At 45.3% G+C, this 26,944-nt stretch overlaps 1 protein-coding gene across 2 annotated transcripts in view; it reads left to right on the top strand.

Moving 5' to 3' along the window:
• Positions 1–5,896: 5,896 nt before the first annotated feature.
• LOC119653249 (transcription factor cwo) overlaps positions 5,897–26,944 on the top strand; it is a 161,076-nt gene continuing 140,028 nt past the window's right edge. Inside the window, exon 1 of one of the 2 annotated variants that reach the window (XM_038057857.1) lies at positions 5,897–9,166. Coding sequence is in view for 1 of the 2 variants with exons in the window: in XM_038057855.1 (XP_037913783.1) it covers positions 9,111–9,166 (56 nt within the window). In the remaining variant the exon portion in view is untranslated. The remainder of the gene's footprint in view (positions 9,167–26,944) is intronic. The other variant, XM_038057855.1, reaches the window with a different exon arrangement.

A 26,944-nucleotide genomic window follows, 5' to 3' on the forward strand; every position in this document is an offset into this window, starting at 1 on the left:
GATTGTGTGTTTTGCAATGGAGTTATGGACGACGCCCATCCCATTTTTTTTTCTTCTGGAAGGTGGAATAGGATCCGTCAGCAGCTCTCTTTAAACACAGCGGATCTCACTCCGGACAACATTGTCGAGGAGATGCTTAGGAGTGCTGACAAGTGGAGCCGTATTGCCCATTACGTTCGGGTCCTTCTCGTTGCAAAGAAGATAGAGCTCGACTTATGGAAGAACCCGATAGCGGGGGTTCCTTGGACTGACAGTTCTCTTCCTCCTCTCCCCTCTCGTTGGTGAAAGGAATTCCTTGATTTGAAGGCTTCCCAAGGCGGAAGAATTCGGGAACTAGTCAGAAGCTGTGTTCTAGGCTACCTCTCTGATGATGTGGAGGGGATTAGTTGGTAGTCTGACGATGTACCATTGCGGGAATCCAACAGTCTGTGCGTAAAAAAAAACAGGGACTCGTCCCTACTCTTTTCTTAAAGGAGTATGGCACCGTCTTGATGGAATTTTTTTTATAAAACAAAAAACTATTCAAATATAAGACTTTGAACTTGTGGTTTTCACAAGATTGTCTTTACTATTAAATAAACCGCTTCTGTGCTATATGAGTTAGTTAGTTAGTTTAGTTAAATGGGGGGAGCCGCAGCTCCGAGCACTCAGGCCATTATCAGGCCCATTGTACTATCCCCGTAAGTTGCCTATTCAATGGCTTCCCGCCTACGGTGTTCGCAGGCTTTAGCGAATCTGAGAACATTCTCAAGAGGCAGAGAGTGTGCAGATTCTTCATTGAAGAAAACCTTGCCAAGGTGTCTTCGTCTGAGATCTGAGGATGCCGGGCAGCTGCATAAAAAGTGTAGGGCCGTCTCCTCCTCCTCCTCACATTGGCTGCACACAGCCGAAGCCACTACCCCAATCTTTTCCATATGGTAGTTTAAGGGGCAGTGTCCCGTCAAAAGCCCTACTAGGGTTTTCATGTCTCCCTTCTTAAGGGACAACAAAAATGCCGCTCTAGTGGCCCTAGGCTCCTTCACAAGGATTTTCGCTTGTCGGCAAGAGTCCAAATTTCTCCACTCGGTTGCGTGAATCCTTGCAATTTCACCTTTCAGAGTAGACTTGACAGTAGATGGTTGGATTCCAAGAGCTGGTTCTGGGCCCACCATTGTGGATCCAGACCCTCGGCGAACCAGTCTATCAGCCCCCTCATTACCGGCGATGTTAGAGTGCCCCGGCACCCACATTAGGAATGTTTCGTTCAGTCGGCCAAGTTTCAGCAGCACCTGATGACAACTCCACACCAACTGGCTTGATATGTTGTTGCCATTTAGTACTGATAATGCCGCCCGACTGTCGGAACAGATTCGAATGGTGCGACCCCTCCATTTTTGTCGCAGACATTCTTCTGGTGCCAATGAAATGGCATATATCTCCACCTGGAATATGGTCGTCATTTTTCCGAGGGGTCGGGCCAGTGCTATAATCGGATTCTCCGAGAACACACCTGCACCCGATCCATCCTCCGTGACTGACCCGTCGGTGAAGATTATTAGGTCTGTAATCTGAAAAGACTCATGGCCACTGGTCGACCATTCTTCTCTTTCGGTGATTAGGACAGTGTATGTCTTTTCAAACACGAATCTGGAAACCATATGATCGGTCGGCATCAGGGCTACCGGATGTTTTTCAAGGAATTTCCATATAGACGCATGCCCGTTGGCTTCCAGTCTTCCTAGCGTTCACCGTGAGTCCATTGCGGAGGCACCAGCTGGGGATTCCATGCAGAGTTGCATTCAAGCGGTCCCATACTGTGTCCGCAAACTTGCCGGTAATTATTACGGCTAGGTCGTCCGCAAATGCTTGCGCGAAGACTTTTTTGTCCTCCAGGAGCCACAGCAGGGTATCCATCACCAAGAGCCATAACAGTGGAGAGAGAACCCCTCCCTGTGGGCAGCCCCTGAGACATCCTGCTTCAATAGACTTCTGGCCGACCGATATGTGGATTTTTCTCCACTCTAGCATGTGAAGGATCCAACTGATTAGCAGCGGTTCGATTCCATGCTGTCTTGCCGCATCACAAATTGCCGCAAATGAGGCATAATTGAAGGCACCTTCGATGTCCATGAATGCGCCGAAAGCGTATTCTTTATCGGACATCGCCTTTTCAATTTTTGCCGTAAGTTCATGGAGTGCTGTCTCCGTGGATTTGCCTTTCTGGTAGGCGTGTTGCCTATGGTGAAGTGGCCATTTAGGAATGTGTGTATCCCTTATGAACCGATCTACTAATCTTTCTAGTCCTTTTAGCAGAAAGGACGCTAGGCTGATCGGTCGAAAGCTTTTTGCGTCTGTGTAGGTGGGTTTTCCTGGTTTGGGAATGGACAACACCTTCACATCCCGCCATCTAATTGGAATATAAGCGTGTGCTAGGCATGCCCGATATATATTCCGAATGTGTCGACCCAGGGCATCCATTCCCTCTATTACTAGCGCAGGAATGATGCCATCCGGACCTGCAGACTTATATCTGTGGAACGAGTTAAATGCCCATTTCACTCGCTCCAGTGATACTACTTTGCATGCCAAATTCCAATCTCTCGGTTGAGGGCTGTATGCACCTGTTGGCCCCGAGATTAGATTTTGGATGCTGCCTGGGAAGTGTACTTCAAGCAAATGATTTGCCGTTTCTTCATCGGTTTCTGTGTACTTCCCATTCTGTAAACGTAAGTAACCCAGTTTCTGGCTACGTTCTTTGACCAGAATCCGCTTCAGCTTTGAGGTTGCCTCAAGAGAGTTAGTCTCTTCGCAAAAGCGTCTCCAAGATGATCGTTTGGCCGATCTTATGCTCTTCTTTAGAGCCTTCTGTGCCTCTTTATAGCGATTCCAGCTAGTGCTTGATACACCCTTCAGAGCACGATTAAGGAGCATCCTTGTCGTTCTCCTCTGTTTTGCCAAATCCGAGTTCCACCATGGTGTTTTACCCTTCTTTGGCATCCTGAGTGGACAGCTTTCTTCGAAAGCTTCTCTCATGCTAGTTGTGATCATCTGGGTTGTCTTCTCAATTCCAGCAATGGATTTTATGCGCCTCCCAGGGATCGTGACTCGGGCGTTCAATTCTGTTTGATACATTACCCAATCTGTCTTCCTCGGATTCCGAAATGGAGTGGGTGGAGGTAGATCCATGCCCATAACGAAATCAATGCGTCTGTGATCCGAGAGTGTGACATCGTTTGATACTCTCCACTCTCCGATCAGAGCCGCGATGTCAGGAGATGCCACCGTGATGTCGATGACCTCTCGCCTGACCACGTTGAAGAAAGTGGGTTCATTACCCACATTTAGGATCTGCAAATCGGTTCCTACTAGATACTCCAGTAGTCTCGATCCTCTTGCATTGATGTTCGAACTTCCCCAGTATATGTGGTGAGCGTTGACATCACATCCTGCTATTACCCCCATGCCTCTACTTTTGGCATTTTGGATGGCTCTGATGAATGTTCCACTGGGAACGTCTTCTGCGTCGTAGGGGAAGTATGCAGAGCACCATAGTATCTCTTTATCTCCCTGTTGACTTTTCATGGTTAGCTTAGCCGATGTGGTGTCGCCATCACATAGATCGTTAACCGGGTTAGCCTGGAAGTCTTTGGAGACTACCATGCAGGTGCGGGGTCGATCGCTTCCATTGGCATACAATAGGTCAGCATGTTGGAAGTTTAGGCCCCTGACTGCCCCACCAACAACCCACGGTTCTTGTATGAGGTATATAAATGTCTTGCAGCTATTGATCCGACGACTGATAAATGCAGTCGCCGCTTTACAATGCTGCAAATTTACTTGGGAGATGTGGCACCTCATTTATGTTTCAGATGTAGATGCCGGGGGCTGCATGTCCCCTTCAATGGTTTTAGGAGCCGACACTTGTAACGTGACGGTCCCCAGCCCATAGTAGAGCCGGCAACCCGATTTTTCCCGAACTTTCTTAGCATCAGGTTCGGGAACGCCGATAGTGAGAAAAGTTCCCGGCCTATCGGTTCTCTCTCCTGTTTTGCTGCCTAGCAGCAACCAGGTGGAAGTGTTAAGGTTGTTCTGTACACCAAGTTGTTCCAGAACCCCGACACCATTTCGCTCTTCTTCTGGAAGCCAGAGAAAGCACTTCTTGATCGATGGCAGCTCAGAGACCCTTTTCAAGGTTAGTCGCGCACCCTCCCACACATCGTTAAGGGAGGAGCAGTACTGCCTGAGCCACTCGTTCGTGTCTTCGTCGGCAAAGTTCAGCCGTAACATTTTACGGTATACACCTACCGACTCAAAGCAAAGCTTAATGCCTTGCGCAGACGCAGTCCTTACAGCTAGGAGGAGTTTTCTTCTAAGCTGTTCGCACTGCTCAGTATCGTAGCCGGATGGATTAGAGTCGTCATATAGGACCCATCCATCGGCTTCGATAGCCTTGGCTGCAAATGAAGGCCTAGCCGTTGCCGGCCGAGCCCTCTTTGCCGCCTTTTGTGTCGAAGAGTTAGGATCGTCCGAGGACCGCTGCCGCTTTGGTTTCCCCTTAGCCGCAGGTGCCCCGAACGCTCCTTTCCCCTCAACCTTGGCACAGCTCTTTGGTTGTGCGTTGCCCGGAGGCGGTTTGCCCGAAGGCGGTTTGCCCGAAGGCGGTTTGCCCGGAGGCGGTTTGCCCGGAGGCAGTTTGCCCGAAGGCGGTTTGCCCGGAGGCTGTTTGCCCGAAGGCGGTTTGCCCGAAGGCAGTTTGCTGTCCGTGGACAGGTGCTTACCCATGGGCAAGACTTTAGCCTCAGCAGGTGGCGCCGATTGGAGCCTGGGGTCAGGAGTACTGACAGAAGGGGCCTGCTTCGGCTCATCCGTTAAGGACTGGGTCCCAATTGAATTGGTTCCCACTTGAATAAGTGGGGAATCTGAGTCTAGACTCAGGTTCTCCATCGATGAGCTCAGGGTTGCCCCTTTACTCGGGGTTGGATCGTCACGATCGAAGTTTAATTGTGTTTGCTTAGTAGGTTTTTGTTTTTGTTTTTTTGTTTTTTCATAGTTGGCTGCCATGGCCTCAATTTTTCCGGGGAAAGTAAGTCGATCTCGGCAGAGCCCCTTTTTGCCGAGACAAGGCTAGTTGAAACTGGGGGTCGCCTGGTACCCAGAGTTCACCGTTTACGGCCACATCTTAACCCCTGTGACCATTCAGCCCTCGGCACGGTAGTCACACCTTGGCTTGGGGTTTTGATTACCGCTTGGCTTCAGGTGTCACCTCCCGTTTCCTGGAGGATCTTCCTTACTGAGCTCCCTCACCACGTCAAGGTAGGTAATCGTCGAGGGAGAAGGATCCTCTTACTTCCTGAGGTGCCTGAATGTTACATTGCCATTCAAGCTACACCTCCCACATCCTTTCTCAAAGGGTTTGGGACCGTCATGACAGAATTTCATTCATAAGAAAAAAATAAAACTATTCATATCTAAGGCGTTGAGCTTCCGGTTCCCAAAGGATTTTCTCTACTATTAAATAAACCGCTTCTGTGCTATATGAAGGAAACAGGTGGATTCACTATTCCTTGATATCCTTGTTTTCCTTGTCCTACGCCAATGTCTTCTTTCTTCCATTCTATCGAAAAGCTTTTATCCCACACACCATTCATAAAATATCTGAACTAAATAAGAATCAAAACATCAAGAATTTCGGAAAAAGGAATTTCCCACCCACACCGCTCTCCAGGAAAGTCCTTTCCCCGTTTACAAGGTACAGAATGCAAAATTCACTGGGAAAAGCTTCAAACAGTTTTATATCTATAGACTCGGGGAAGGCACTTGATATTGAGAGCTGTAAGTGCGCGCATATATAGTACGCACAACCTTCAACCAGCGAGGAGTAGTCCGTTCTAAAGCATTCTCGTGAGGATAGATACAGATTCTAGATAGATACAGATAGACGCGAAACAGCTAGACCAACAAGCAAAAACAGCTGTACAGGTCGTAGAGCTCAGTTGGCTCTCAGTTGTAGCTTATCAACGGAACACATCACCAAGTTTCAAGATTCTCAGTGGAAAGTTAAAGATACAGAATATGTGCTGAGATACTGGCTGAGACTCTAGAGCAGCTGGGAATGTGCTGGCAGGGAGGGAAAATCGGAAAAATTCTCATTCGGTTCGGGTAGTGTGTGAAGCGAGTCGGTCGATTGACTGAATTCCACTGTTCCAATGATAACTCTGCATGTATCTGTATCTGTATCTGAACCGCAACGGGCCTGCTGTTGACTCGCAACTCTAAACGATAAATTTAGATTAAAGGAGTAGATAAAGTGTGATGTTGTTGGGTTTATCGCATGGGAGTGAAGTTAACCACGGCATAGCTGGGTCTAGTGTCTCAACAACGGCCACGAGCTTAATCAAAAGGTCGACTCAGCAACTAACCAGACTCAGATTAGCCAAATAAGCGAAGTGTATGTGTCCCGCGGCCAAAGTTGCGTTTAAAGCTGTTTTCGCTTGAATGCTGAAGTCTAGTGAAGCTTAAACTGCGGTTCGGTTAGCACCCCATGCTCTTAAACGAAACGAAAGATACAAAGTGACTAGTACAGTGTTTTTAGATACAGATTCAGGATACGGATATATTGGGAATACCAGATATTTTTTGCCGGGAAGAGAGAGTCATTGTTCTGAAGATTGTCTGGATACTACGAGAAGTGCATGTTTCGACTGCCTGTAAGCGGGTCAGGATTACAAAAGGATAGATAGATTCAGCGAGATATTGTGGGGATCAGATCGACGTTGATGCATTTAGTAGATCATTTCGCACAGACGCTCTTATGATCAGCTCAGAAAGTCTATAGAGCTGCTGAGTAGAACGAGTCGTTATCTCGAAGATTGAGGCAAAAGATAAATTGTTTCCGCGACTCGCAGCGCTAGAAGCTATTTCATCCACGTAGCTATCTCGCAAGCGGCAATCTGTGAGATTTTCGCTGAGCGTCACGAAGACTCTGGAAAAGTGATTGACCGGCTGGGAAACTCAGTAGACTCGAATTACGGAAGTTTGCCCGTCGACTCCTCTGACTTGGGCAACACAACTAATAAATTTTCCTCTGTGAAAAACGCATAGCTTTTCCTGGATAAGACTTTGTGCGCAATATTTACGACACGACAGTGTGGTTCGCCCCCAATTCACTCTCACTTTTCAGTACGTTACAACGCCCGACTCTCGGACCAAGTGGGCTCGGGAAAGCATAGGAAAAGCGACTGATTATAAACACATTAGCTGCTGAAAGGTCGAGACTCTGTTCAACGAGACAGGAACCCACTAAGCATTTTCCAAGCATTTCAGCCACATCGCAGATACATAGATACAATCCATTCCGAACCCGGTGCCAGATACTCTCGGTACACAGTACGTCACAACAACAAATCGCGCCTGTAACGTGGTGGAGCTGACTGAGTTTGGTGGAGTGTGTGGAGCAAAGTGTGCCTACGTGATTATCTCGTGACTGCTTAATTTAATAAATTTATTATTGTACAGTGGTCGCCACATTGGAACGACTAGATTCGAAGTGTTTTAGCTTTTCTGCGATTGCTGGGGCCAGACACAGGCCGCATAGCTCGGTGTAGACTAGCCGACCCCCCAATAGATACATCGTCGATTGCGGAGCTTGGGCGCATTTTATGAAAAGATACATTATTGCTGCATTTAGGCGTGTGGTGACTTCTAACATTAAGTGGAAAATTCCGATAGTAGTTGGAGCGAGTTTGGACTGTGTTACGTGTTACTAGACGATCTTAAGTAGTTGGAAAAGATAGTACTCCCCAGACTGGCTTTGAATGGCCCAAGTGCGTTTGTGAATCGGAATTAGCTTGTGGATTGCGTGCAGGCTCGCGGTATTGTTCAAGTGCCGGGTCATAGACTGTGTGAGATTCGTTACAAGGGACCAAATCCAAGCCAAGGATCAATCCTCTCAGGACTAGTGCTCGCACCAAATGCAGATTTTCAAGAGTAGTTGCGACATATTGAATTCGCTGATAAACATAAATAAGATTTAACAGACTTTCTTCCAAGTTGAATAACTGAAAGTATCTTGCAAGATATCTTTTTTAAAAAAAAGTCAATAACCCCCCGAAACAGTTGCATTTACCCCCTCCTTTTCTTGGAAACCACGGAAAGCCATCAGTACAGAAACCTCAAACGAAAGAAAAGACTTTTCTAAGACATTCATTGCCTGTGACCGCGGTATCTTTTTCTTAACCATAAACGTATCTAGGTAAATTTTAATGTGTACACCGATCGAAAAAATTGCCGATAGAGTTCATTCGAAAGAAAATCGTGTTCTACCATTCTATCGAAAACCACGCTATACACGTAACTGTTCCGTTTGGAATGTAATATCGCGGCCTCACACGTTACCGGTAAAATCTAAATCTGAAAACTCCCCATTGACCGTTAATCGTATCTGCTACTATTTCTACCATTACTATTCCTACTTTGAGTGAGATCAAGTAGAATTAGATTTTCGTGAGTGTGATTTTCGCAACAAAAGTTTCGAATTTTTTGATTGAAAACTCGAGGAAAATTCGCAACGAACGTTCCGAAATTCGCAAATAAGGTTCCGGAAAAAAAAAATTTTAAATATTTTTTTTTTTTGAATATTTGAAATATCGCGTTTGACCAATTGAAGAATGCAAGAATCATTGTAAAACGCGATAATCGGGTGGATCTGAGTTATTTTGGTAGTAAGAGATCGCGTTGCCAAAATACCCGAAGAAGGGGGGCGATTTGGTGGTGCAGTGCAGTGCAAAGTGCAATACGAAGATCGAAAGAAAAGTGTCGGGAAATTCGCGTTACACTCGGTATTCCCATTTGTTCTGAGTGCTGTTTTCCGGACGCGACTCCATTCGGCCAGAGACTCAGCCACCAAAGGTGTACGTGCCGCATAGTACGACCACCGCAAAAGGATATATACCCATCGTTCGACCTTGAATCCGCCGTTGTTATTGTTAATTGCGTCGTGACTACATCAAGTGCTGCTCAAGGAGTAAACGCCAGCCAAGCGACTGCCATCGATTAACGTCTTGGCGAAAATTAATTTTTCACATTCAACATCATCGTCCCGCACCACCGCCATCAGGACCTACTACGACATAATGGCACAGTATTGGGAATCAAACGGACATGCTCCCCATGCAGTCAAGTATGAAAGGTAGGCTAATGTTGGAAAGTTTCTCGTCTTTCACTTTGCCTCTGTTCTGTCTCCGCAAGGACGAACTCCCGGCCGGGCTCCTTGTTGATCGGCCCCCACTCTAAAGCATTCTTTTTACAGCACAAGCGAAGAACAGGTGGGCGTTTAAGTGCTGGGCAAACAACAGCATCTGCTTCCTACCGTCCTAGTTTCGCTTTCCAGAGATGTTCATTCCTACGTTACAGCCCCCGATTCCGGTATATTTTAATTAAACGTTCGTACCCAGCAAATTATGGTCGCCCTGCTTCGCTCCATTTTACATCACGTGATTCGTTCAATTTGAATTTTATTGGAATTATTGTTAATCAGCCCTCTCACGTATGCCACGATGTAGACGAATCCGCCTGATGTTGATGAGGACGTCCTTTACAAGGTCATCGACAAATATATCGTATGTAATATGATGGGAATTAGCAAGCTTCCATGTTGGGCGCTATATCGACAAGATTCTATCGCGATGGTGAATGATGTCGTTCTGAGAAAAGGAGATGTATCGTTTCACCGGAAAACACCTGTAAAATCTGCTTGTTCTCTGAATAATTGCAATTGTTTGATTCATTCTTCGAACTGGCAATAGTCACGAAGTCTGGTTTCCCTTTCTCTCGTAGCTTCCTGCGAAAACCAGGTCGTACACGATTATGCTTTCAGGCAGGATATGCTACTCAATTCTGCCGGAACTCATCCAAATTTACTCAGTCTGATCTCAGCAATAATTAGCATTGAGTTAAGTAGGTTATCGACAAATTAAGTACACGGACAATACCAGGGACCTACTTTTGAGTGATTGGAAACTCCATCTTACTTTTATTAGAAAACGTGAGTTTGGTTCTAAATTGGTTCCCTTTCAATGGAGGGGGGGATGTCAGTGAATTCGAGTTGGAATATCAGACTTACAAGCGATTCTCGCCTGTGCTATCAATGACTGGCACGGCATGTCATCGCTATCCACCTGGAGAGAAGCCTGTTGAGAAGGGTAGAAAAAGGGGCTTTTCCTCTGACCTCCGGAGTTCTGTCTGAACTGTCAAAATTATATTGTATGCAACACAGGACCGGTCCGAACTTTCAAAATTAACACTTTAAATCAACACAGGACCTGGACGCTCTTCCTCCAGTCCTACCGTGTTGTTCGCCTGTATAACAATTTGTGCTGTTCCTTTCTTCAGATATCATACTTGCTTGACTAGCTCATAACCTACTTCATTGATATTTTTTGAACAATATTATAATGTCCTTGTAGGAGGTGGGAAGAAATATGTCCAGATTACAACTGGAACTCGGCTAGCCATACCATTGTCAAACCTCGTCCGAGCGTCCTAGATATATTTACTGTATAGAACCCTCATGGAACGTGTTGACAATGATCTTAACTAAAGGGTGGCTGTCTTTTTCCATCATATTCCAGAATCCTTTGCAGAGATCTATATCTGTGAACCGGTTTAAAAAAAACCTTGAAAAGCGGTTGTCCCGAAGCTCTTCCAATTGCCCGCCTCATGTTGATCCAAAGTACTAGGTTGCGGCTTTGACAATTGGATAGAGCTACCAGGGACACACTCTAAACGCTTCCAGGACCAACAAGTGGATATACATCGATTTATGGACGAGAAAACATGGTAGGATGCAAAAAAAAACTGAATTACCAGAATGGCGCCCAACGTGGGGTGAACCGCGGTATCATGCAGACACAGAGAAAGGGCATCTTTACAATGGCGCCCAAGGTGGGATAATTGTAAAGACTATCTTTTTACAATCTTTCCATAGAATTGCTTCCAGCAGTATGTCCTTCGGGTCAGTCCTGAAGTACTCACTGAACGTCCGGGAGACTCTTTCCAATTGCCTGCACCCTCAAATTTGTAATGCACGGTGGGATTAAGTCTCCACGGCAGGTACCCACATAAAATACTCAAGGACTCACTGCCCCTGAGAAGACAGCGTGCCAACTTCTCCATTGCAGAAAAATAAAAATCGGGTAGATTATTTGTGGAATAAGGCGAAAGGCAATTCGAACCCGCTGTTTTAAGTGCTGAGCATACGAACGGGCTTGCAAGGACGAGGACAGGTGCACTTTGTGTTAAAAATGTGGTGAACACGGGTACAAAGCAAAGACTTGTGAATCGGCAAAGTGCTGTGTCCTTTGGAAGGACCTCGGTCTGCAGCGGATCTGGCTCATGTTCCCCGTTCTGGGTGTTGCCAGGTCTTCAAAGAATAGTTACGGAAAGTCAAAAGTCAAGCACCATGATCCACATCCTGCAAGAGAACATGTCTGTGAGTGCAAATGCCCACGACGGGGCGGATGGGACATATGGTGCAAGAAAGAAGAGCTAACTTGTTGCTTCTCAGCGAACAGTATCGTCGCTGATGTCGAGGACCATTTTGAGGAACGGAAAGGTGTTTGGGTTGGGAATAACAATTAGGTTATTGCTAATCAGGAAGTGGTCTAGGTAGAAATGGTAGTGCATTCTGTTGAAGGTTGAAAGGCCCGGGCTGAAATGGGCTAGGTTGATGGTGGGATTTGAGGTTATAAGGAAAAGGTACAGCTGGTCCCCGTTCTGGTTCGACCATGCACTGAACCAAGACGGGTGTTTGGCATTGAGGTCTCCACCGATAATCGAGGAGCATTGTTTTCCGGGAAGGCGGTGTTAAAAGGCGCAGAGGGACTTGGTGCGGAGAAAGTTGTGTGTGTGGAGGGATTGGTTCGAACAGTAAACAGAGGCGACGAAGATCAAAGTTGATTGGGATTCGAAGGAGATTAGGGGGTTTCAGATGATTTGAAGGTATTTGGAGGTGGGTGCATTTGCGTAGCTAGGAATTTGTCGGAGATGAAAACGGCCGTTCCACCACAGGTGTTACGGCCTTGAGGATTGGCTTGTGGTCAGTTAGTCGGGAAGAGGTTGAAATTGGGAAAGGAATGATTGTATCTATAGTTCCAACTAGTTTCACATAGGAGAATTATATGGGGTTTGTGCTCGCTAAGGAAGAGCTCGAACTCGTGTCTGCGAACTCGGCCGATGATGAAGTTGATTATTTTAACGCCCATTAATGGTTGCCAAGATACCGACCATTGAGTTGAATATTTGCAAGAATTCTTGCAATCTAATGGCAAACTCAAGGAAGTCTAGATTGGAGATGGTGGTGGGTTGGTTCAAGCGGTTGGGTGCACGGTGAGAGGTTCCGCTTCGTGCGGCGTCTGCGAAGAACACAGACGGACAGGCGAAGGCTGGATTTGTGATTGGGCGGGGCGGAAGGCGTTTGTGGGGAGAGGGTGGGTGGGAGGCGTACGTTTTTGTGTATTTCTCCTTGCCACCACCTGGACAAACCGTGGTCGTCTTCTCGGAAGGGAGAGTGTATGTGAAGAACTTATTATTGATTCCAGTACCAATTAGCGACGTTAACCGGATGGAGGTCTGAAAGACCCCCAATGGGTACTTTCACAACTCACCCGTAGATATATAAATAGATTTCTGAGAGCGAAAACAATGTAAACTGTAAGAAAAAAGACCCCAAAATTATTACAATGGCGCCCAATGAGGGGCTAATCGTGGTAGGACGCAAAGAACCGAAATTTGTTATAATGGCGCCCAACGTGGGGTCATTGTAATGACTCTGACTTTTTATGTCCTATCGCATAACTGCTTCCAGAGATCTGTATCTATAAGTTGGTACCGAAAATGCTCATTGGGGACGCAAAAGTCGTAATTATTAGAATGGCGCCCAACGTGAGGCAAACCGCAGTAAAATGCAGAAAAACTGAAAAGAGTAGTTACCATGGTGTCCAATGCGTCATAATTGTCAAAACAACCTTTTTGGACTCTACTATGGAATCGCTTCCAAGGGTTTTTATCTTTGGATCGATCCCCAAAGTACTCACTGAATGTCTCCCATATGCCCGCACTCCAAACTGATGGTGTCCCCGGCTCCAGTTTGTGTCGTCAGACATCGGGTAATGCTCCGGGAAGTACTCAATGAGTACTTCCCAGAACGACTCACGGATATGTGTCGATTTCTGGGAGCGATAATGGAGGAATAATGTAGGCGGCAGCAAAAAAGACCCCAGAATTATTATACTGGCGCCCAATGTGGGTTGAAGCGCGGTAGAATTCAAAGAACAGAAAAATGTTACCATGACGCCGAATGTTGGGTCATTGTAATGATTCTGACTTTTTATGTCCTGTCGCATAATAGCTTCTATCTATAAGTTGGTACCAAAAATGCTCATTGGGTGCCTCCCAAAATTCCATAGTGGTGTGGAACCAACCGCAGTAAAATTCAGAAAATCAGAAAAGCCTGGTGACGATGGCATCCAATGCTGCATAATTGTCAGGACAACCTTTTTGAACTCTAATATGGAATCGTTTCCCGGAGTTGTATCTATGGGTCGGTCCCCAAGGAATTCACTGAACGTCTTCCACATTCCCGCACTCCAAACTAATGGTGTCCCCGGTGCCAGTTTGTGTCGTCAGCCATCGGATGATGCTCCGGGACCCAGTACATAAGGTCACAGATGATTCAAACCGAAAACAGCTAAACAACGCTGAACGTATAAGCAAAGACTCCACGAGAGTCATTATTCAAAAAGGTTTTAGCGAGCAAAAGATTTTTTCATAATTTAGGGCGTATATCCTAGCAGATGAATGAAATGTAGGGTTGTTTTGACACCAGTGGTGGCTTCGTCGACATCCGTGGTAAACATTCGCTTTCATTATGATGAGGGAAAATTGAAGATGAAGGCCATGTTAACCCCAATTTTCGGCTAAAAGGGAACCATAATAGGTGTGAATTCGCATGATCGCTGCTTGTCGGGAGATGACCTATTCGTCAATTTTTTCCTTCACAACTTCGAACATAGTTCGACTTGTGTGGCATGTAGCACCATCTTGTTGGAACGACAGCTTGGATATATTAATTTTATTGAGTTCCGGCTTCAAATGAGCTGAGCCAAAAATGGGCCTCGTTCGAGAAGATGATTTTTTGGCCAAAATGCGAAAATTCGGCCAACATTTCCAGCGCCTATTTAGCGACTCAAGGCGTTGCCTATCGTGGCTCCGCTCCAATTTTTGCGTCATTGTAATCGTAGAAGAATGTATGCCCGAATCCAACGGCTCCAGCACTGCATTTTACACCGATCTCAGACTAGTTCGAGAGATGAAGAGACTGAAGTTCAACCAACTCAACCATCACACCGCCACTAAAAAAACTGTACTGTGCTTGGTAATGTCTACTTCAAAGGTCAAGCTATTGGCAATGTGTATTTGGTCTTTACGCTTTTATTATGCATTCATTTTAAGTGGCGCCTTGTAAATTGCTTGCTAGCAGTGTATGCTTTCAACACATTCTTCTGCGTCATCTTTTAAGCCGATCTACAAATAGGTTCAATGTTTCACTTGTTTATAAGAACGAAAGTGCTGGACAGTCAAGTGCTGTGCCATTAAGTGGCGCTACGAAACTAGAGGCATGTGTTTCACTCGATTTTATTATTTCTCCAAGTTGATCCCACGAAATGCAGACCATGATTCTAAAGTCATGATTATTCCGTTTGGACATCGAGGTAGAAGGGTGTCCGCGAACTGGCTATGATTTTGCGGGCTTAAATTTGACTACAACCTAATAGATCAACGATCAAGAGAGTGACAACATTTTTCCGGGTAAGCCGACCTTGCTACTATTACAGCTCGAACCTGAAACCCTACATTATTAGTCTGACAATTGTGAGGAAGCGACATGTTTTGATTCCAAAACCTTAAAGGAACGATTACCTTCAGTGAGTGTATGGGTGACGCTATCCCAATTCAAAAAGAGGTTGACAGTTTGGGCCAGATCAGAAGTATGTAACGATGAGAGTAGGGTGTTGCGTCACCGTGGCACCAACACGGTGACCAAGGCTGTCAACCAAAAAATCTCCCCTAACAAGTTTGCCAGTCGTGAACACCGACTGCGGGAGATAATATATGGAATCGGACGGCACGTGCTGCAGCTAGCTAATGCTAGCAGTTCGGCGGAATGAGGGCGGAGGTTCTTGGTTTTCAAATATTACCTCCGTGTCAAGACACAGAGATTTTATCACGTGCCTTGGCACAATAGTAAAAAAAACTAAACCCACCTGGAGTAAACTACTCTAATAAAGACGTGAAGCCTCGAGGCAGGTTAATACCACCGAAAATTTCACTCCCAAAGGAGCTAAATTGTCAAACGGCCTAATAAGGAAGGGAACAAAATCACAAAGAAAACCAATGCGCGTGGGATGAACGGGGAAGTACTAGTCTTGAGCTGATTCTAGCGCCTCCCCCAATGGAAAGGACTAACTTATTGTGCAAAACGGGCAAATCCAATCCAGGCAAATAACAGAATACTGCGAGTCTCTTTAGATTTTTGAAGTTTCCGCATTGAATTTCGTCCTAAATTCTTTGCTCGTCGAACGGAGTTGTTGTTCGATAATAAACAATTTGTTTCCTTTTTGTATGACGTCTCGCCTGGCATCTACATTGTCTCAAACTTCTTCCGACATGATTGTTCAAACTGTTGCTGATTTCTCGCTGCACAAACTCGCCTTTTTCCTTGAAAACGTCTAATTTTATGTTTTTTCAATTGTTTCCCAGAGTTTGGTACATTCGCGACCCGTTTTCCGAATTTCGACACAACTCCACGGAAACTTGTTTTCAACCTTCCGACGGAAAACACGTTCACTCTTTTCACCATCATATTTCAATCTTCCTCTGTGATGTTTCTGCTCTTCTTTCCTCTCTTACCTACCAGGTAAAATCCCCCAGCCATTTTGCACGACAACGCCGGGCAGTACAACCATAATGATAAATTTCCCTTCCTTGGCAGAAGTTTGACAATTAAATTCTGAATTTTCAGACCTCGAATACGGGCAAAAAGATTATAACGATATAACAAACCACAGGTGCTTCGCCGGCCCCAGGAGGAGGAGAAGGACCTGGAGGAATCAGTTGGGATGGTCAGAGACGCTTGAGTCGGGTTTTGCCTTCTTCTTCTTTTTCTTCAGCCTTTGTCCCGTTCACAAGCGGGGTCGGCTCGTCGTGATCGGCTTCGCCATTTGGCTCTATCGAATGCCTGATCTGGGTGCAATCTCGAGGCTTTCAAATCCCCATCCAGCGTATCAAGCCACCGTTGCTTAGGTCTGCCTTTTAGTCGTTTACCATCGACTTCGATGTTCAGACCAATCTTGGCAAGTGAATTCTCGTTTGCACGATTTGCGTGACCATACCATCGAAGGCGCCTCTCTCGCAACTTTTCCACGATCGGTGCAACCCCATAACGATCGCGGATATCCTCATTTCGGATGTGATCTAAACGTGTGACGCCACTAGTCCAACGTAGCATCTTTGTCTCCATTACCGCAAGACGCCGTTCATTGTCTTTTATAGTCGGCCAACACTCAGAACCATATGGAGCGACTGAACGGACGACATTGCGGTAAATTTTAGATTTGAGACGTTCGTTGATACGTCGATCACAAAGGACACCAGTTGTGGAACCCCACTTCATCCAGGTTGCGTTAATGCGTGAAGCAATTTCATAACGCAGTTCTCCATTGGCCCATAGCGTTGTTTTGCCTCCAGAACCAAAATGCACTCATAGACACGCCGAGCAGCTTTGATGTGATCCTGACCACCCGCGCCTATCGAGTCCAGTTTGACGAGACTCTGCGTAAGCATTTCATCTAGGTAGAGATACTCCATACTGGTGCAGGAACCGCTCTTGAATTGCTCCACTGCATAGATCGACTGTTGTACCGCTTCTGATGAATTTTCGGTCGCCCCGGTATCAACTTCGTCCAAAGCGATGGATCGATGTATCGTAGCTTGGCCCCGAGGGATGCGTTGGAGTACGAGCTGCCTTGGAGTGTTCCGAGTGCTAGATTTTATGCCTTTCCCATGGAACACTCCAACATCTCTCCCACTTTCACCCGTCAGTCTTTGCAGATGGGCTCCTAGTCGTTCCTTCACTACACTGGGAAGGAACCTCAGATCCAGCTTGGCGTTATAACGTTTATTAACATCGCTTTGCCCGAAGTTCCTCCGGAACACCCTGTCACCCACCCCGAAGTTAGATGGTCGTGTCCTCAAATTGTAATGCGAAGCTTCTCTCTGTTGTACCTCCTGTTTTAGGAGCTCCGCCTTAGTATCACCAGAGGCGACCTTTTGGTGCCAAGATGAGGCAACCGTACTCTCATCGTAACAGGTAACCCTTCTGATGTTGCATTTCCTGCCCTGGTAGGTTCTTCTCGTCAGTCAGTACTTATTTCTCTTCTTCTCCCTAAAAAGTGCTTTCGCTGTCACGCTCATCTTTTCATGAAAGTGTTTACTCAAGGGATTCACTGTCATTGGTCTGTTCGTTAGGGTTTTGTCTGTTTTTCAAGGATAATTTGGTTGTTTATCGTCATTTGTTTTCGATCAAAAGATAGAATAGGTCCTAGCAACATAAAAATTGAAGGTAATTGTTAGATATTAGGTAATCTAGTTAAAGGTCTTTTTTTTATCTATCCATACCCAATCAACAAGGTCAAACGCTTGAAGGTTATACTCAAAACCATGATCTCGGGTTTGTCGCTCGATGAGGCAATTGTTAAATATAAAAATTCAATTGTCTCTTGTTGTTTTCGATTTCGGGATCGTACAATCAACGAGTATAACTAACAGCAGAGACAGCCTAAACTAACACGGACAACCTAGTCTTGCTTTATCCGATAAAGGCTATAAATAGGACCTATCCGCATGCGACAATAGTATTCTAATAATATTTATATTCTCACATTATTTATACCGAGCAAATAAGTGCAATAGTCCGTACCACATATGACACTTTCATTACCTTATCATTATCAAAATAGTCACGCTAGCCACGCTCACTATATATCATTCTCACGAAAAGATCGCCCGTCTTTGTATAAATACTGGAAAAAGGCAAATAAAGGAAATAAACTGAACATGCATACGTACTACAGTCGCTATCATCAAAATAATAAATATTGATAATCAAAAGATAGTCTAATGACGTCAATCCGTTGTTTATCGTTAGATTAGAACGCCATGGTATCTACTTATCTTGCCCGTACTTCGGTTAGTTCATAGTTCCAGAGAAAATCGGAAAATTTATCTGATTATTTGAATATTTCGTTTGTTTTATCTGACAAAGGTGAGAAAGAGAATATAACCCGCAAGGATAAATATTCGCGTGATACAGACGCTAGAAGGTGACTAAAATTTACAATCGCAATCTATCTGATCCGCGTGATACGCACACTTGTAAGGCTGGAAATTATTCGGGGTATTTGAACTGTGAAATGATTGTTGCTACTTTAGATAATTAAAATAAAAATTCTATTGTTCGGTGAGTTAAGTAAATATCTTTTTAGCATTTTTATCATTATTTTGGGTGGTCAATGTTTATCCATGCTTCACAAGTATCTTTCTACTCCACGTATGTACTACACCCGGGTCTTCACGTACATCCAATTGTCTTTTGTCCAGATTAGACATAGCAAAAAATTAAAAAAATTAATTAAACAATTAAAACTTGTATCTTTTGTTTATCACAAGTTCTATCATTTCATTCATTGTTTCGAGAAATTTCTTGAAAACAAATTCCACTGTTCCACCCAAGATTAATGATAAACACTATCACGAGATCAAGCGGGGGAGATACAATTTAATTCGCGGATGTTTGTTTGAAGATAATATGATACTATGATGGCGTATCTGCCTAGAAACGAGTAGCGGATTTGATGCCTTACAATTACTGGGAATACAATTGCAAAACAAAATCTTATTAAAATCGGTTCAATGTTTGTCTGTCTGTCTGTCTTTTTTTGTATTTTCGGATATGGAAATCTTCAAAAGTCTCTGGCCTGGACACGCCAGAGTGTGGGATTTTTACCCACTAAAACCACACCCGACTCCCCCCCTACCGCGTGGAAACCACCTTTAGGTATTACATCACGGGGCGGAGTTAGCTTACTTTAGCTAGGCCTCCTTCCGTCTACTCGCGGGGTCCGTAACCGCGTCTTCCTCACTTCTTCCGCTTTTCGCAGTTTATCCTGGATTACAGCGATCATGGAATTGATCGCATCCCAGTCTTCCATTCCATTCTTACCATTCTCCGGGCAAAATTTTCCGGTGATAGCACCTCACCTTGAGTTTCCTCTAGGTTCCTCCTTTCTTCCACGAACCTAGACCACTGGAAGAATATGTGCGCTGGGTCCTCTAGAACCCCGTCGCAGTTTGGACTATTAGACGAGGTGTCCAACTTAAACCTGTACAGGTATTGACGATATCCTCCATGGCCGGTGAGAAACTGGGTGAGATTATAATTGATCTCCCCATGCTTTCTCTCCAGCCACTCCCCGATGGAAGGGATCAACCTGTAAGTCCAACGACCCTTTTCTAGCTGATCCCATCGCTGTTGCCATCTGTTTATAGATCCCCTCCTTTCGGCTTTTTTCAGCTGAGATAAGGGAGAGAGGGACCTGGTGTTATAAATGTTCATCATTTCGGTTGACAGGATGTCAATCGGCATCATTCCCGAGACGACGAACGCTGCATCATCTGAGACGGTCCTGAAGGCAGAAAACACCCTTAACAATGTTCTTCTGTAAACCGTACTCAGTTTATGTGTATTGCCTTAAACTTGCAGTGCTTTTCCCCAAACTGGGACTGCATACAGCATGATAGAGCTCACCACCCTGGCTATGAGGAGCCTGCAAATATGCCGCGGGCCTCCTAGGTTCGGCATCATCCTTGCGAGAGTCATACTCGTGGTGGATGCTCTTTTACAAGTATGCTCTATGTGCTACTTAAAATTAAGTCCTCCGTCTATCATCACCCCCAAGTATTTGATGGCCGACTTGAAAGTGATGAAAGTCCTGGGGGGGTTTAACGTGAGTACCTGCCGTGAAGGCATAATCCCACGGTCCTGTTCGTACACGGATTGATTTTGGGACCACAATCAGAGACCCGCCATGCAAGCACAGCGGTCCTGGTTTATACTGAGTGCAGGCTCAGCATTCATACCAGTGGATGCGAGGTCTATCTAATACCTCTGCCGCAACTAAGGAGTACGGCACCCGAGTGGTACAGCGCAACTCCGCGCTCGAGCTCCAAGGAGCTCTGCCCGCGATGTAGGCATAACCACAATCACCATGAAACTCCCACTAGGGGGCCAACCGCAAATAACCGGGCCGAGAACACATCCTCCAGGAGTTCTCCTGGAGCATATACTCTCAGAGGGCCATCCCGGTGCCCATGGTACCAGATAACCTCCGGTGAGGCTTCGTGGCAGAGCCACTTCAGATGAGTCCCTTGCAGACTCGAGTCTGATCGCCCTCCTCAAGTACGTGGGGACGGAACTCCCCAACGGGTTAACTGGGGCTTGAAAGTGATGATATAATTCGCGATTCTAATGCAGGCGTAATTTCTTCTGCGGCGCTTAGTGATGAGGACCGCTTCCGTCTTTTTCTCCACGAGTGCCAGTCCAACACTCTCTAACCAAGCCTAAACAAACCCGATTGCTTTGCTTGAGTAAAACTCAGCATTTTCGAGATTCTTTTGCGACCACAACCAGTGCTATATCATCGGCGTAAGCCACCACCGTGGCCTCCTCCGAAACTGGAAGGTTCCACAGTAGTGGGCCCAGTATAGAGCCCTATGGGACACCTGCGGAGGCAACGTACTCTTTGGGTCCATCATCGGTGTTATATCAGAGTGTCCGCTCTTTTAAGTAGCTATCGATAATAGCGGCTATAGTAGGTGGGAACACCAATCGTCGCCAGAGACTTTCGCATACGGTTCCAATTGGCCTAGTTAAATGCATTCCTCACATCCAGGGTCACCACCACGCAATATTCGCTGGTACAACCCCTTCCGTGAATTGCATTTTCGGCCAAGCCAGTAACCATTTTGATGGCATCTATGGTTGATCTGGCTTTACAGAACCCATACTGCTTATCTGGAAGGCCCCCTTGGCTCTCGACGACTGGAAGTAATCTATTATGAATGACCCGCTCTAACATTTTCCCCATAGTGTTTAGAAGACATATGGGTCTATAGGAGGACGGTTCCCCTGGAAGCTTGCCAGCCTCAGGCAACAGCACCGACTTCTGCCGCTTTCATGGTGCAGGAAAGATACCCTCGGACATGCACGTTTCGAACAGCTCCGCGACCATACCCGGTTTACCCGGTCAAGACCCGGGGCTTTGCTGTCGCCTATTTGACTGCAGACTTCCAGCAGCTCATCCCTGGTGATTGGTGGAATCAGCGTCACTTTCAGGCGGCATTGGTGTCAGTACCCCCCTCTTGCTGGGGAAATAACCCCTGGATTATTTTCAACAAGAGTATAGAGCACGCGATCTGCGGAGATGATCGGCCTATGAATCGTCCTGTCACGATTTTATAGGCGCTACCCCACGGATTTGCTTCAGCTTCCGAACAGAGTTCCTTAAAACATTCCCTCTTATTCCGCTGGATAAGGTTCTTGCGAGCTTCCCTATAGGCATGTTCCTTTTGCCCCTGATCGATCCTACCGATTGCCCTCTGAGCCGTTCATCTGGCAGATCGATCGAAGGCTGGCAAGTTCACGATTCCACCAATAATTGGGTCTTCTAGCGGGGAATGAGTATCTTCTAGGCATCGACGCGTCACATGCTTTAGAGATACTCTGTGTGACATGGAGAGCTCTATCCGTGGAGGTGCCTGCTTTGTTAGGCAACTGTTTTTCCCCACACCTTTGTCATCGATTGGACCGATCGACGCATGCCTTCGCGAAGTGTACAAACATTAGGCATTTGAAGTATCTTTTTAAAGAGATCTGCTCCCTTAGTCGACAAACAACCCATCCAGTCCGAACCTTCCCCACGGCCAACAACTTCTGCGCTAACTCCACTGGCAGTCGCATTGTGCCCGTTTGAGTATCGCCATAAGGTTTTCTTAGGCTTACGATAGATTCTTCCCTGAATTCCTCCAACTTGAATTGTTGCTTCAAGGCATTGCAGATCTCTTCTCTGGATGTTACTTCATCGAGATCCTTGCAGTGGATATAGATCTCATGTTTTTGGGAACGAACCGCGACGATCTCCCCAAAGTGAGGTTATAACTTGGTTACGAAAGTCGTCAGTTTTTCACATGCTGGATTTTCTCAGCTCAAACATGTGGTCCCCTTTCTGGGTCCTCCGGATTTTGCTGACATTTCCGCCTAGGTCTTTTAGGGCGGGGTCAGATTTCATCTTCTTTAGTATCTCCGCATACGTTAGATGTCCTCTACTGGAGATTACACATACCTCCGGGCTAATTCGCACCTTTGGTTTTTTATTTCTTTTCTTATTCACGACCTTAGTCCAACCATCGTTCTTATTTTCTTTCCGTTTCGCTTCGCTAGCTGACTTTCCTACTTTGGGTACTTTTGGCCCTTCTGAACTTTTAGTTCCACTTCTTGGATTGGTCAAGACCGCTGTCTGTCTGTCTGTCGTTTTTTTTTTTTCAGGAGGTGGAAATCTTCAGCAGACACTGGTCTGGACACACCAGCGTGTGGGATTTTTACCCATTGAAACCACCCCCGACTACCTCTCTGCTCCGCGGAACCACCATAAGGTATTACATCACGGGGCGGAGTCAGCTCATTCTAGCTTAGTCACCTTTCTTCTATACGTGGCGCATGCGATCGCGCTTTTCTCCTCTCCTCTGCCTTTCGCAGTTTGGTTTGGATAGATGCGATGATGGAGTTAACCCTATCCCAATTTTCTTGATGTGCTACCATTTTCGGCATCAAATTTTCTGGTACCAGCACCTCTCCTAGAGTCTCCTCTAGGTTCCTCCTTTGGGTCCTCTGGGACTCCATCGCAATTTCAGTCAGGTGAAGTCTCCAATTTGGACCTATGCAGGTATTACCGATATCCTCCATGCCCCGTGAGAAACTGGGTGAGATTATAATTAATCTCACCGTATCGTCTCTCCAACCACTCCTTGATGGCAGGAATGAGCCTGTGAATTCACCGACCCTTTCCCGAGCGTTCCCAACGCTCTTGCCATCTATTTATGGATCTCTTCCTCTCAGCGTTCTTCGTCTGCAATAAGGAAGAGATTGGCTTCGCATTGTATATATTCGCTATCTCATCTGCCAAGATGTCAATCGGCATCATTCCAGAGATGACGAATGCTGCATCATCTGAGACAGTCCTGAAGACAGAGCATACCCTCACAGCTGTCCTCCTGTAGACCGCATTCAGTTTGCTAGTGTTAACTGACATCCGCAATGCCTTGCTCCGAACTGGGGTCGCATAGAGGATGATTGAGGTCACCACCCTGGCTATAAGCAACCTAGAGGTACGCCGTGGCCCTCCCCCGTTCGGCATCATCCTCGCCAGGGCCATACTGGCAGTGGATGATTTATCACAAACATACTGAGGTTCCTGTCTATCATCACCCCCAAGTATTTGATGGTCGGCTTGAAAGTGATGATACAATACAGGCGTAATTTCTCTTCCGGCGCTTAGTGATGAGGACCGCTTCTGTTTTTTTCCTCCGCTAGTGTCAGACCAGAGCTCTCTAACCAACTTTTAACAGCACTGATTCTCTCGCTTGAATGTAACTCAGCATCTTCGAGATGTTTTGCGACAACAACCAGTGCTATGTCGTCAGCGTAACCCCTGGTTTCCTCCGGAAGGGGATCTGTCTGTCCGTCACACGCATTTTTCTCGGAGACGGTTATAGCGATTAACACCAAATTGGGTAGGAAGGTGGGAACTGTGAACGCTCACACATACAGTGAGTTACATCCTTTTACGTTAAATTTAAGGGGGTTCCCCATACATGCAAACGGAGGGTGTACAATTTTTTTTTATCAAATATAGTCATGTCGGGTATCAAATTAAAGGTCTCGATCAGTACTTTCCGAAGCCAGTTTTAGTTTCGACATTTGTTGGAAAGGTTGGGAGTACGGGGGGTTGAAAGTGATCATTTCTTTAAGGGGGCCATTCACAGAAACTACCAAACTGAAAAATTTGAAAAAAATCAGAAAGCTGCCACTATATGGTGCCTGGGCTCCGAAATACCTTTCATACCGATATCTCTTCAAAAAAATAAGACTGCCTGGAAACAAGTAGCGGATTTGATGCCTTACAATTACTGGAAATACAATTTTTCTTCATTTGCCTTCAATTTAGTTGGTAAGAACGCGGGCATGAATAAATGTTTAGAATTTCATTGACCATTCTGACTCCATCCCCAAAATTTCATATAAAACCGAACCGCATGAAGTATCTTTAGTTTGAGTAGAGCACGTTTTTGTCGATGTTTGGAGATTTTCCTATGCTGAAGGGCTCATTTTCGAATAATGAATTACAATTTCATGCTTGTTTGCCTAATTCATTAATCACTTAGTCAGAATACAGACTAAGTTCGAAGGCCCAAGGTACCAAGGGCGCTGGGCAATAAAGGTATTAAGTTAATAAAGTTTTTATGATTTCCATGGGAATTTTCCACTGGTTGATGGTTTCAAATTAAATGGGCGCCGCGTGTAATTAGTTAAGTTTATAAATATGGATGATAACCGAGTGTTTATTTACGCTGGACTGAAAAGCCAGAGGAAATCTTTGCCTTGACAAGTTATTGGGAAGTTATGCAAGCCTGTTTTCGTTGGAATAAAAAAAAAATGAAGGTGAACACATACATATTCATAATTTACATTAGTTTCACAACTTTTATCCATATCATGTAATCATTCCATCATCTGGTTCCGTCTACAATAAAAGATATTCAACATGAGACGACATTTTTAAGTCACGCATGCTTTTTACTACTCATTCGACTCGATTGTAACCAGAAAGATTCTAATCTAAATGGACCCAATTTAAAATCACATGACTGGCTTCATATGTACTCTCTACACATTGACGCATCTTTTTTCCGTTGTTATTTATGTGAATATACTTTCATCGCTGAGAATTTTCAATGATAGTTCGTAGTCCCGTGATGTAAATATTTACTGTCTACGTTTCATAATTTTATTTTATTTTTTTGGTCAGGGAAATTCCGTTTTTATTGAATAAAAGAATAATAAATTCCCACATATTGTAGAGAATTCTATTAAAAACAATCGCTTTTATTGGTTATGTATCTTTTCTTGAATACGAGCACATATCTGTTTTGTTGAACCTCAAAATGGCAAACCTCCAATCGTTATTGTTGATATATTCTAAAAGGGGTTGGGAAGGATGAAGATAAGGGTAGGGCGAGGGTGTGACGGCACATCAGAGACGCGAACCCCAAACACCATAGAGAATTCGCCACGGAAACAGCTGACGACCTGACAGGAAACAGGGGTTGGAGAATGTCAAAAATGACATTCTCCTGAGGACTCTCGTCTTGTCAACCGGCTTAAATTATTACCAAGTCAACCACACTTACATTAAAAATATGTCCTAATTTTTGTGTTTTATAACTAAGACGTAATTGTTTGCAGCAAATATAATAAAAGAATACTCTTTTATTTAATAGGGTAAAATCCTAAAGTTCGATTGAGGTGGTGGCAACGGTTTATTGGGTAAACAGTGCCCTAAAAGAGGTTTTCGAGGAAGGATGGTTTATGAACGGTGTGATGATGTATTGGGTATGGGAGTGTATAGAGGACTACTCTACCTCCTCTTTTTTTTTTCATCGTTGGAAGGTGGAAAGGTTCAAAACCTACTGCTGGCTCCTGCCATACAGTTATGTGAGACTTCTATTCACTAAAACCACCTTCTTCTTCTTCCACTCTTCCCACGAGACTGCTATAAGCATTGCATCGTGGGGCTGGATCAGTTCTTAACTGCAGCGCATTATTGTTTGCTCCCTTTCTTGCTTTCTTCGCAGTTCTTCATGCCTTAGCTGTTGATGAATCATTTTCAGCTCAATTTCCACTTGATTCCAAGCCTCCATTGATTCCAACATAAACTCCACTATATTTCCAGGTGTTAAGCGCCTGCCTGCGATCGCCTCCAGCCTAGTTCGGTGTGCTGTAAACCTTGGGCACTCAAACACAACATGCTCCGCATTCTCAGCCACGTTACCACATCTTGGGCACCATGGTGACTCGTCGTGTCCAAATCGATAAAGATAAGCCCGATAACCTCCATGTCCACTTAAAAACTGTGTTAGCTCCTAGCTTAGTTCCCCGTGATTCCTTTCCATCCATCTTGGAATGTGTGGAATGATACGGTAGGTCCAACGGCCAGTTTGTGCCTCGTTCCATCTCTTTTGCCAGTTTGCGATGGATTCCCGCCGTGCTAGTTGCCGTCGAAGTACAATAGACTCACCGATTGCATACATATTGTCGTAGAGACGCCGACCTTCATCCGCCAAGATGTCTATGGGGATTGTCCCTGCCAGTACATATGCTGCTTCTCCTGATGTCGTTCGATAAGCACTGCATACCCGGAGTGCACTTAGTCGATACGCCATTCCTAGTTTTCCGCAGTTTGATTTGTTTTCCAGAACGGTTGCCCAAACTGGAGCTGCGTAGAGTAGCACGGAACTAACTACCCTTGAAATAAGACGACGTCGACTTTGTCTTGGTCCACCAATGTTCGGTAGTATCCTCGAGATCGTTACAGCGATGGAAGATGCTTTAGTTGCAGCGCACTCAATGTATTTTTTAAAATTAAGTCTTTTGTCAATCATTACTCCCAAATATTTAAGCGACTCTTAGGTGTTGTTTAGGATCTGCGGGAGCATAAGTCCCCATCCACTTGATGGT

The sequence above is a fragment of the Hermetia illucens genome, chromosome 3 (genome assembly GCF_905115235.1).
Source record: "Hermetia illucens chromosome 3, iHerIll2.2.curated.20191125, whole genome shotgun sequence".
Classification (NCBI taxonomy): Eukaryota; Metazoa; Arthropoda; class Insecta; order Diptera; family Stratiomyidae; genus Hermetia; species Hermetia illucens.